Source organism: Pangasianodon hypophthalmus, chromosome 19 (genome assembly GCF_027358585.1).
Source record: "Pangasianodon hypophthalmus isolate fPanHyp1 chromosome 19, fPanHyp1.pri, whole genome shotgun sequence".
NCBI lineage: Eukaryota > Metazoa > Chordata > Actinopteri > Siluriformes > Pangasiidae > Pangasianodon > Pangasianodon hypophthalmus.
The window spans coordinates 10,676,473-10,689,244 of NC_069728.1; the positions used below are offsets into that span (position 1 = coordinate 10,676,473).

Here is a 12,772-nt window from a genome sequence, read left to right on the forward strand (position 1 = left end):
CCACCAGACACTTTTAAATGTCATTACCTCAATTTCTGGAATCTTGCAGACTGTCAACTTGCTGTATGTAAACTTTTGACCAGATTGAATTAAAGCTGAAATAAATCGACCTCTATTTTCAAATGACCTCTGATATGTAGATGCCATAATTGTAAAGTAGATGCCATAATTGACTACACTATATGGCCAAAAGTATGTGGACACCAGACCATAGCACCCACATGTGGGCATTCCCCAAACTGTTGCCACACAGTTAGAAACACACAAATGCATAGAATGTTTTTGTATGCTGTAGCATTAAGATTTCCTTTCACTGGTACCAAGAGGCCCAAAAGTGTTCCAGTTTGACAGTGCACCTGTGCACAAAGTGAAGTCCCTAAAGATATGGTTTATCAAGGTTGGTGTGGAAGAACCTGAGTGGCCTGCACAGAAATCTGGAGGAAGCCTTTCACCAAAAGTCAGGGACTGGAGTAAGGAAGGTTAATCTACATACATCAGAACCAGAACCAGGTGGAATATACCATCTGTTCACCACACAGGATTTTGCTTTCTTTGTGATGGGAGAAATAAGGCTGACTATGTGAATGATCTAATAATAGCTTGAAATGGTAAATAGTTTCCTTTAACATATACAGTATTTAGTCTGTTTGAATTAAACCCTGGTGTGTTTATCCCCTTGGTATGGTTCTATGGGATGGTGTAAACGCAGTCAGGTATGGACCAACACTATTTGTGGGAGGTATTCTCTCTACTTCTAAGTGAACCTTAGTGTGGTCTGATTGCAGTGAGAACACAATTTAACTCTGATTTAACTCTTTCTCATGAAGTAAATGAATCCTGCTGTGTTATGCATATCAGACATTTTTTAACTGGCTAAAGATGATAAATGAGTACCAGCAAATAGAACTGGAGTGCTGCAGCAGTACACTGTACCTTGGATTAGACTATACTACTGACAACAGCATGAAATTCTGATATAAATATCGAAATAATTTGAATTGGGATATTCATGATGACATTGATGTTTCAGTCACGTATCATGCTTTTACTCCTGCCAAGTACATCAGGGCAAAGAGAACTGAACAAGTGAATTTTGTAATCATATTTTGGACTTCTGCCTTGCCCATATCATTAATATGCTCCAGTAACTGTGGGAGGTGTACACTGTGGGGACTGCTGCATCTTTGGCCATAGTAATATATTCATTTACCAAAGCATCTGTGTGGACTTGTACTTGTTCAAGGAGCACTACATTTCTTGGACCTGGGTTGTGTAAACCCAGAATGCCACTAAGGGATTCATAGAGGCTAAAGCTGTTATCAGGTCAGAAGGGGGTTTTTGGCCATACATTCCACACATTCCTTGAAAGGAAGTGTTATGTAACTTAAAGAACAATGTGTTGGAAATTAAAAAGCTTTTTGGGCATTTTTTGGGGTTGCTTCTTGTTTTAAGATGTATTGTCTTTTTTTTTTTTTTTTTTTTTTTTTACATTTTTAAAATGCATATAAGTGATACACCATATGGCCAAAATTATGTGGACACCTGACCATCACACCCTTATGTGGGTCTTCCCCAATCTGTTGCCACAAAGTTGGAAACTGGAAACAAGTGTTTAGAATGTCTTTGTATGCTGTAGCATTAAGATTTGTCTTCACTCTGGGCCCAAACCTGTTCCAGCATGACGATGCCCTTGTGCACAAAGTGAGGTCCCTGAAGACATGGTTTGCCAAGGCTGAAGTTGAAGAACTCAAGTAGCCCACACAGTACCCTGACCTCAACCCCACTGAATACCTTTGAGAGGAACTGGAACACCCAGTTTGCACCAGGCCTTCTTGCCAGACATGAGTGCCCAACCTCTTGTGCTCTTGTGACTGAATGCATTTTCCAATTTTGCATTTGGAGCCCATTAAAATGTTGCAACCTCTTAAACTCCTGGTTTATTATCCATTTATTATTAAAGCATATTATTCATTAAATACAATATATTATTTAGTAACTGCAGTAAAATATTAAGTACAGTAAGATAACAGAAAATGTATGTCCTTACAAGATTGAGGAATGTGTTCTTAACTGATTATTATCTGCTACATTAAAATAAAGCTGAAGTAACTGAATACAGACTTTGTGAGTTTTTAAATATATTTATTTTTCTGCAGTACATACCAAAATATTTGCTATGGATAAAAAATAGCATTTTATTGTACACCTAAGTAAAAATGTTTACAGAGAGGGCATTGCTAATTTTACACAAAAAAAGGTAAAAACAATAAAGAACAAAACATCCTCACGTCAGTGTGCAAACCATTTATACAGATGGAAATGCCCCTGAGGCTGCATTCCATGATAAATTATTTAAATAGCATTTATACACACACACAAACACACGCTCACACACACACATGCACATACATGCATTCTCATATGAAACACGGTCTTACAGACAACAAACAGTACAATAATTTATCTGTTTAAAAAGTACTAGACACTGGAAGCACTAAAATAGAAAAACAAAAATGAAACAAAACACTTTTTATCTTTGTTTATTAAGTGAATCAGAGGCTGCATTCTTCTTGAGGAGGAATGTAATACTATTTACAGCTTGTGCTACAGTAGCAAAAGGTGACCAATTTGCTTTCTTTAACATAATAAAAGTAGTTATAGGTTTTATTTGATCAAATTTTATGACTGTGTTGAGGTAATATTTGTACATCAAAGTTTTCCTTAATCTCTCTCTTTCCAAGGCAAAAGGCACACAGGTCAAACATTGTTTCAAAGAACTCCCCTTTCGGGATCTATGAATGTGAACCGATAAGGCATAATGGAGTGTGATGGGCAGATAGCCATGACCAGTGACACTGCAATATTTTGGGAAGCATTCTGTCCTAGGAATAATCTTTTTTTCTTTAAATTTGAATTTGTTGTATATATTATTCTTTTATAAATGATAAATAAGTTACATCAAATTTTTACTTACAACATTAGAATATCCTCACCAGCAACCATGACTGCTACCTATTAATAAACCAATGAATAATGTAGAATCCATGGTCCATCATCCCAGCTCCAACTCATATTTTGCAAGTGCTTTTCTTTAAAAAAAAAAAAAAGTATTTTGTAAAGAGGTGTTTATGTTCAATTCTCACTGTAGATGTGTCATTTACAGTTTTATCTTAATGGTTTAGTTTTAAAAACTTACTACATTTTTTTTGTAATGGTGATTTCTGAACCTGGCTTCGTCCAAGCCTTCTTCAACATAGCCTCCTTCTGAGTTATCTGAAATGGTCAAGATCCGGTCTAACCCTGAGAAAACTATGGCTACTAACTTAACTAGTTCTCTATATCCACTCATATTTAGGAATTAACTAAAATTTTATTTGAGGCACTGCTAAGGAATTTGGCTCAACTTAATTTGAGGGTCTAGGTGTAGATTTTAGGGTTTTTTTTTGTTGTTGTTTTAAGCACAATTAAAATTTTAAAATCTTGACTTTGATATTTTCCAAACATGAACATTATAAACAACATTACATCCACTTTGTAAAGACTTGCTAATTAGTAATTCACCCTAGCATGATAAAATCTATACCCTGTTTAAAGTCTGTTCAAGGTTGTCATTGTCAAGTGAAATAAATTACTATACTGGGCAAATTTCAGAGAATTAAAGAAGAATTGGAAGAATTGGCCCCATCTTTTGATATTCATTCAGGGAAAAATGAGTACAGTGAGAGAAGGCACTCAAGTGCATAGATGTCTACCAGGGGGGCATTCCCACACAGACCTGAATGAGGTTTATTTAGAGGGGTTGGTCTTTCCGATCAAGCAAAGCAACTGGGGGCTTTTTTCTGCTCTACCTGGTCTTGGTGGAGGGGTCCTGAATCTCCAGTCAGCTCTGCTGGCTCTGTCCAAACCAGCATTGGTTACCATAAATCCACTTGTTTCCCCACCAGAGTGCATGCCACAGAAAAATGTAGTGGAAAATCTGTCCCTGGACTTTTCATGGAATACATATTCTTAATTATACAGAAAGGTGCCATCTTCCAAAAACCTCCTGCCTGTGCAATTATGCATCTGTGAAAAAAGTAGAATGGAGCAAATAAGTGTCTAATGTGTAAATAAAATATGAAAAATACTGAACTAAGATTGTTCTAACAATAAACTTGACCATACCTCTGCATTCATATTTAAGGTCTGAGAAGTATACCATCTCTTGTGAGAAGACAAAAAGACCTAGTCGTCCACCTGCATATGTTTTGTCATAGATTCTACCAGAATCTGCCATGATCTTCTTTCCTTCATACATAACAACCCTAAATTTGTGAAAGAACAAAACTTGTGTTGGCACACAGAAATATGAATATAGTAGCACAGAAATACAATGTAAAATTTAAAAGACATTTTGGGAGACAAAATCCCTTTAAACAATATTTGGAGTGGACTGTCTGAATCCTTTAAACAATACCTTATGTGTCCTGTTCTTGGTCTGTGAGTCAGGTGCCATCTGTAGGCAGTAAAGTCCTTCCAACCAATATTCTTAGGGTCATGCCACAGAGTGCGGACCTACAGAGAAAATAAGCAATAAAACAATAAAACCTTGCTCTTGTAATGCCTTGAAGTCATATTTGAAATGGCACCATGGTGACTTAGGTTACCTGTCCAGGAGTATCCCCAGTGTGCCAAAGGGCATTCCTTAGGTGTTCACCTGGTCCAGTGGTTGAGTTAACCACTTTGATTGACAGCCCTGAGTAACCCTGTGCCTTGGTGGGTGTACTGGACCAGTAGGTCTGAGTTATCTGCTTCCACATCACCACATAGAAGCGGGAGCTGGATTGGTAACCAAACACAAATCCTGCATAGTCATCATCTCTCTCTGTATTTATGAAGAATGTCCCACTGAAGTCCACTGCGTTAAACTCATCAAAGCCTGAAGAACACACAAGAAATTGGTCAGAATGATTTCTTAATTAGTAGTGATATTGATCTGGCAAGGCTCTCAGGTTGTAACATACCAACAGCAATGCCTGGGTCACAGTTAACTGTCTGAACCAACTCTTTCCCTTGGTGACGGACTACCCAGTTAGGATCAATCTGGGAAGTGCCCTTGGGGTCCAGAGGCACCATCTGGAACTTGCGGAAGTCAGTCTCACTGATGTCAAAGTTCTCTGGGCACACATCATAGATGTCTAGAACGTTGTCCTGGTCAAAGTCATCTTTACAAGCATCACCACGTCCATCACCTAGACAAAGAAGAAGTGAATTTTCAGAAAAATGTTAAATGCACAAATGGGAGGGCAAAAAAATTTTAGGAAAGAGAAAAGTAGTTTAGTGTTACATTTCACAAGACTAACCATCAGTGTCCAGCTGATCTGGGTTGGAAACCAGTCTACAGTTATCTTTGTCATCAGGGATGCCATCATTGTCATCATCAAAATCACAAGCATCTCCTTTGCCATCTTTATCATGGTCAGCCTGGTTGGCATTGGGAATATAAGGGCAGTTGTCCAGGTTGTTTTGATGACCATCTTCATCAATGTCCTGATTGCTGTCACACTTATCTCCTACACGGTCAGAGTCTGTATCAAGCTGTGGATCAAGTGCAATAACAAAGTGTTAAAATTAGCAATGCTAATGTGTTCAAGTTTTATGATAATCTCTCTTCAGGTCCCAGTATACATTAAACTGCTTAGATTTGCCTGTGCTTTTCTATCTGATAAGCCACAACCTGTTTCCTACTAGTTTCTGGAGTCCCTGGACCTTGGCATACCACACTCACACTGTTCCACAGGCATGCATTCCTCCTCCTCATTTAACCATGGCACAGGTGTGATCCTCAGGGATTTAGTGCAGACAGGGCATGTATAAACCCACTGGCAAATTCATTCCCCACTAATAACCACCCCCTCCCTGCATTCCCTTTGGACTTGTTCAGCATTAGTGATTACCCCTGAAAAGCCTCACTTCTGTGTTATTGTATTATGTGCCCCAAAGGTAAAGAGGATTTATTCCAGCCTTACATAGTGTGATAAAACCTTGTAACTGTGCTGCCCTGCAGCTCACTATTGGGCTTTTCATATGACAGAGGCAGTGCGGTTGAGATGAACAACAGATGGATCAATGTGGATTATAGAGAAGAACAGCTGCATCAGTTGTTCTCTCTGATGCATACCTGGTCAGGATTGTGCTCCAGAGGGCAGTTATCACACTGGTCACCAACCCCATCTAGATCAGTATCTTTCTGGTCCACATTGTACAGATAAGGACAGTTATCCTTTTCATTCAGAATACCTGAGGAAGCAGGACAGCATTACAAAACCTGGATTTTATGTCATCTTAAAAAAGATGTTCAATTTAACTTGGCCACCTTATCAATCTTCTTACCATCTCCATCAATGTCCACTGCACATGCATCACCTTCACCATTGTTGTCTGTGTCAGTCTGGTCAGGGTTACTATTGTATGGACAGTTGTCACAGCGGTCACCAACATCATCCCGGTCATAGTCATACTGTCTGGGATTGAAAACGAATGGGCAGTTGTCCTGTTTGAAAAGAATGATCATAAAGGCAAAATGGTTAAGTGGACACTGCTTAAAATGGGGTTATGAATGTGGTATGGGTTTTTATAGCAGTGCAGGTCTGTAAAAGTGAGCTTGAATCTAAAACTGAGACCAAACGTAATATTGGAATTAATAAGATATACTGCTGGCCTTTTAAGTGGTACCTCATTATTGGAGATTGAGGTTTGGCTCTGAGAAAAGCATCACTATCTTGCTGCAGAATTCTTTTGGCTTTGCACAATTAATGATTAAAAGGCCACTCACAGAGTATACGTTATATACAAACTTTCTTGCACATAGTCACAAGCAGTTTATGTCTTTGGCTTTGGAATATTGAAACAAAGGTATGTTACCCTGTCATCAGGAATGCCATCATCATCATCATCGTCATCACAAGCATCACCAAGTCCATCCTTGTCATAATCCTCCTGACCAGAATTTGGAAGGTTTGGGCAGTTGTCCTATAGTTATAAAAAATGTGGAATCAGTCAATAAAAGCCCCTGTTATTGCATTTACATTTTAAGTGCTCCAGAAGTTTTTCCCAACCTTCTTGCAGTGATAGGTAGCATTCTCCACACACACAAGGTCAGCATTAGGCCAGCCATCCAGATCTGTGTCCTCTCCACAGATGTGTCCATTCCCAGCATAGCCAGGCTTGCACTCACAGCGGAACATGGGGTCTGCAAAATGGCCCAGGTAGTTGCAGCGGGCATTCTTATTGCAGTCATGGCTTCCATCAAGGCAGGGATTACGAGGTGTGCATACCTGCAAATAAGGCAGGTCAAAAGGCCATTCTATGCCAAAATGTTTTCTGTGATTATATAATACATTAGATTATCCACTTGCCTGTTTCTTTGCAGCGGCTTCCTCCACTCCACGGCCAAATGGCTGTGGACCAGTGTAGCGTGGAGGACATGGCAGGCAGTTGTAGCCAGGTACTGTATTTTCACATCTATGGACTCCATTAAATTCGAAGCAAGCTTCAGGAACCTCCTTGCACTGTTAAGAGAAGACTAGTTGTTGTTTTTTTTTTCTAAAAAATTCACATTTGTTTGATGTTACAAAATTATGCTTCTGTAAAAGTTCTTCACCTCATCAATGTCTTTGCAGTTAATGCCATTGCCAGTGTAACCTACTGGGCATTTTCCGCATTTCCAAGACCCATCTGGAAAGCTTGTGCACTTGGCTCCAGCAAAACAGGGATTGGACAGACATCCATCTAAGAAAAAAGAATTCAAGAGATGCTTAATCACATTTACAAAGATGATTCTATGTAAATGAGCATGTGAATAGTGTGGTGACTCACCAATAGGACATGCTTGATTGTTGCACAGCTGAGTTGCCTTTCCATCACCAACACAGTCTTTGCCATTGTACTTGGGTGATGGACTATTACAAAGACGTTTGCGATTTTGGACACCGCCCCCACAGGTTGCTGAACAGGCATCCCAAGGTGACCATGGCCCCCAACCACCATTTACTAAACAAATAGATGGGCTCATTAAACAAGTAGCAATAAACCTTCTTTAGCTGTTAGGCTCTTCAAACTGATAAATACCAACTAAATTGTTTGTTTAGCACACTTACTTGGACATGGCGACTTCTCACATTTCTCAGTCTGCCTGCCTTGGCCCTGACACTCCTTTCCTCCTAGCTGGGGAGTAGGAGAGTTGCAGAGACGGATGCGTGTGATAACTCCCGATCCACAGGTAACTGAGCAAGAGGACCACGGTGACCAGTGGCTCCAGTTGCCATCTTGCTTAACTAAGATAAATGAGAGTCAAAAGTTAGAGGATGGTTCTTTTCTACATTTTCAGCAAATTAAATGCTCTTGTATTGCTGGAACACAGCTCACAGCGCTTGTCGCACTCCTGGAGGTAGCAGTCTCTCGTTTGCACAGATGTGCCCTCACAGTTGTTATTGATGCGGTCGCAGGAGCGGCCACGCTGCTGAATGCCCCTTCCACAGGACACAGAACAATGAGTCCATTCAGACCAGGGGGACCAGCCATCCTCAGCAGAGTCACTGGCTGTTGAGGGAGAGGAAAAGGAGACAATAGAGCTATTCCCTCTTTCTAAAGCAGCAAAGAAGAGAAAACCTTTTTAATGCAGGTCCCTAATGGACTCAATTCAGCCTAGGCTTCTCAAGACAGACTTGTCCTGGGAACCCTGGCATGAGCTACACTCTTGGACTGTCAGGCAAAAGGCAGTATGTTACATAAATAGGAAACACCTCTGAATTTTATTCCAATACAGTTAATGGAACTTAGAAATATACTTAAAATGTCATAATTGTAAACTGCTAAAATTGAGATGAATGTGGTTTTCCACACATATGTTATAAGCATGCGGGCCCATCCCTTGATGTAAAGTGAAAGGTTTTGCTGTTTATTTTGGCCAGACACCAACACGAATTTTCCACATCCCTTAACCAGTTCAGGCCATTACAACATTTTGGAGATTTAGAGGCACAAATAACTCCATTAAATTATTTAATTTGCCAGAATCTTATGATTAAACCTAAAATAAGCCTGTGTGTCATATTCAAATGTATTTTTCCTTCCTCACCGCTGGCTACAATAATAATAATAATAATAATAATAATAATTTATGTGTAAAGTTAAACCGAATTCTTCACTACATTTTCAGTTGAAAAGATTTAATTTGTAAATAATGCTGATTTACTAGAACTGTAAAATTGTTTAATGATTTTTTAAACTGTGCTTACGAGTTCCACATCGAGGGCAGCATTCACCATCAGGAACAGTTGCATTGGCACAGGGAAGCAAGGGACAGGAAATCTTACGGCACACTGTTGCAGAGTTCTGCAAATACCATACACACTTTGTTAATAACTAAGGGCATTACAGACATAGAGTCAGACAAAATTACACTATTTAGAGTGAACATAAGCTAGGTAGAATTTGACAAAATTGAAAATTACAAAATTTGTCAATTTTTAAAATAGAAAACATATTAAAAAAAACAGCAAACATAAGAAAAACTTTCAAAATATACAGGGCATAAGCTTGGCAACATGGTATTGTTAATCTCTCTAAGCAAGTGGACATCCCTGTGTGGGGTTTCTTGCTGTACTTGTGAAGGGATGTATAGACTGTGCAGTGAAATTTGATCATTTGTATTGGTATAAGTTCTGGTCATTTCTTGTAGGGGTGGGGTTCCTAAACTTGATTACAAATTAAATTATTTGTCTCACTCACTGAAGCCTATTGCAATTCCGAATGGAAAAGGTCTGCTTACTTGGCAAGTGCACTCAGTGCAGCCATCCACCGTCCATTCATCCTTGTTCTTATGCACAATGCCATTGTGGAGACAAACACCAGTATGGATTCCCAAGTTTCCACCAAGCAAAGGGTTCTCATTTGTCTAGGAAACAAAGTAGAATAATTTCAGTAAGTGTGATATTATCATTTAGTGTTATCACATCTTTCTAATGTACTATGAGCACATTTCGCTCTAAAATACAGTGCATTCAATAAAAGATGAATAGTTAACCTTATTTCAAATTTATCTGAGCTTTTAGTTTACAAACATTAAAATGTCTAAACAGGAAAACAACAACAAAAATAACCTTCTCACCACTTTGCGGAGCTGGTCGGTCAGGTCTTTCACCATTACACCAAGGGTCTTTAGTTCCTTAAACATGCTAGCCAGGTCCTCACAGGTATAGCCACAAATCATCTGCAAATCTGTTATCAGGGAAAGGCACAGTTACAGCCGCAGGCTTTGAAGTAGATTTCCATGCTTAAAGACCTATTTGAATATTTTTTTTATTGATCTGCACAGATGCTCTTTCAAAAAAGATGTTATTTACCTTTTGTTTTGTGGCCAGTATAATCAGTCCTGATAGCTGGGCTGGATCCATTAACTGGATTATGTAGCGTTATAATGTCATTAACAGCTGTAACACAGCAATATTTCAGTTCATTTAGCTGCAAACATTAATATTACTGTATAAGAAGATATGCAGGCAGTAAGCCATAGCACAACCAGTGTTTGCCCAATGTAGTATACTCTACTTCATATCAGCCCTTTATCAGATATTGTAAATATCAGATACAATATGCACATTAAAAAAAAAATAAATAAAATAAAATAAATAAAAAACACTACTGCTCCTGGAGCCATTCACTGCTGCATTCCTTAAAATAAGAGTCGATTAAGAGGAAGTCAATTTACAAACTTACTCAGCATTGATAAAACTCTCTAGAGGAATTACAAGTACTTACTTACAGACAAGAAGGAGCAAGTAGGGCTTTCGGCTCCAAATGTAGTCTACATTCTGTTCATTCAATAGCTTTAACGGCACGTGGACAATTTTGCAGGTTTTGGAGTGTGACATGCCCTTGCCCTTGAGACAGTCTTGCAATGAGTCGCGCGCGTTAAGGCAGCGCTGCAGTGCAGAAGCATGAGCGAGTTATGCAGAGATAACTATAGACTTACAGTTCTGACATCCTTTATTCCTCAGTATTGCATCCAGCGTGGTCCCAAAAACGAATCGCACGTTTTGGAGCACACCCTGAAAAAAAGCAAGTAAGGACAGAAGCGTAGTAAGCAAGTAGATGAATAGACAAACCCAGACAATAATCTTGAATAAATATATCTAGTGCATAACTCTCCACAATAACTCGGGGGTCATGCATTACCATGAATCTGTCATTAATGGCTCCCTTGCCGATCCTCAGGTTGGCCACGCTTGGCGTCTCGGGAGTGAGCACGCTCTGGATGGACGCGTCCAGCTCGGCGCTGTTCACCTCCTCACATCCGACATAGAAGTGCACCCTGTCCTCCTGCACGAAGAGCGTAATGTTCTTCCAGTGACCCGTGGCCAGTTCTGCATCCTCGATGGACACCACTTGCTGCTTGTTTTCTGTGGCGAACACCATGTCCAGCGTGTTGGCTTTGCCATTGGAGACCACCTCGAAGAGGGTGCCGGAGCCGTCGCGCTTCTCCACGGTGAACAGGGAGCCCCTGGTGCGCCGCGCCTGCTTGAAGTTGGCCAGGAACAGGAAGCCGCGCTCCGCCTGCACTGAATCCACCAGGTCTCGGAAAGCGCCCTCGGGCACCGGCGGGATCAGGTCCGGGTTCAGGATCTTGTAGGCGGGACTGTAGGGGTCGTCGCCCTTCACCAGCATGACCCCGTGGTTCTTCCTAGGCACTTGAACGAGCTCGAACAGGTCGTAAACACTGTTGTCGTCTCTGCTTTCTAAACAGAACAGTCAGAGAGCAAAAAATGCGGGCTTGCTTTTTGCGTCTCATTTCTAACTTTGTGCGTAATTGTTTGTTAAATGCGAATGAGAAGTATGGTATGTTTGTTTTTTTTCTTGAAATGATCTTAAATACCAAGTAATTGTTTTTTGTTAGTTATTTTTCCTAGCTGCAGGGATGCTGTTGATCACTCACCTGCCACTCTTGCGCTCTCGCAGCTCCAAAGCATCACTAATAAAAATATTCCTGTTAACTTCATTGCAGAGCCTCTTCTCTTGTTCCTGTAAACAGCATTTATAGCCTTAATGTAAATAATTAAAATGATATATTACCTTGATGATCTGTTGTATGAAATTCATAGTCAATGTATCTAAGCAAAGGTAAATCCTACCTGTTTGCTTGTCCAAAAATAATAAATAAGTATAGTCCAACAGCCCTGGTAATTCCGATTATACGAGTTTCAAATATGCTGGTTTCCCGTCCACTGAGTAACTTTTCCGTCGTGTTAAGCAGCTCAGACTCTATTGCCGGAGAGGACAAAGTGCTATTTAAATAGTTTCAGGACATTCCTGCGAGCGCGTCTCTTCCAATCAGAGGCTCGGAGGTCCGCTTACCTCACAGAGCGCAGCGCCGTCTGGAACGCGCTCAGGGGAAAAGGAGAGACGCGCCACATTCCTGCAAACCCACAACGGAAACAAATGGCTATGTCCAAAACCTCAAACTGTCCTGGGCTACTAAATGGTAGGACGCTGTCATTTACCACAGGTTATCATATAGGTGGCGTAATATTGACCACCAATTAACGGTACGCAGTCTGGGACAGAACCGACGTCTCTCCGCTAGAGGCCCTTCTGAGTCCATCTTCATATATTCTCATATTTACTCAATGTGAATTTCTAATATTTCTAAAAAGGCTGATATAATTCTATTACCTCGGCTATTATTTGCCTACTTAAAATTCTAGCTTTCTATTGGGGTGCCATTTGGACCATT

General features: G+C 40.1%; 1 protein-coding gene across 1 annotated transcript; it reads right to left on the reverse strand.

Annotated features, from left to right (window-relative positions):
- Nucleotides 1-3,095: 3,095 nt before the first annotated feature.
- On the reverse strand, nt 3,096-12,327 carry thbs1b (thrombospondin 1b). The gene is made up of 23 exons (XM_026922831.3): nt 12,171-12,327; nt 11,975-12,060; nt 11,218-11,777; nt 11,015-11,090; nt 10,386-10,472; nt 10,151-10,260; nt 9,812-9,937; nt 9,279-9,375; nt 8,407-8,580; nt 8,139-8,315; nt 7,858-8,031; nt 7,643-7,770; nt 7,398-7,550; nt 7,098-7,316; nt 6,904-7,011; nt 6,373-6,532; nt 6,161-6,279; nt 5,343-5,577; nt 5,004-5,231; nt 4,647-4,918; nt 4,457-4,554; nt 4,165-4,304; nt 3,096-4,065 (listed from the first exon to the last, which is right to left on the reverse strand). Exons 2-23 carry the CDS (start codon nt 12,036-12,038, stop codon nt 4,058-4,060), a joined length of 3,513 nt encoding a protein of 1,170 aa, XP_026778632.3. The 5' UTR covers nt 12,039-12,060; nt 12,171-12,327; the 3' UTR covers nt 3,096-4,057.
- Between the last annotated feature and the right edge of the window lie 445 nt (nt 12,328-12,772).

Excerpts from the sequence above, each read along its gene's own strand:
- thbs1b (XM_026922831.3), bottom strand. The coding sequence starts at position 12,038 with ATGAAGTTAACAGGAATATTTTTATTAGTGATGCTTTGGAGCTGCGAG. Across the intron at positions 11,091-11,217 it reads CCATTAATGACAGATTCATG|GGTGTGCTCCAAAACGTGCG; the intron begins GTAATGCATGAC and ends GCTTTTTTTCAG. Across the intron at positions 6,533-6,903 it reads ATGGCATTCCTGATGACAGG|GACAACTGCCCATTCGTTTT; the intron begins GTAACATACCTT and ends CTTTTCAAACAG.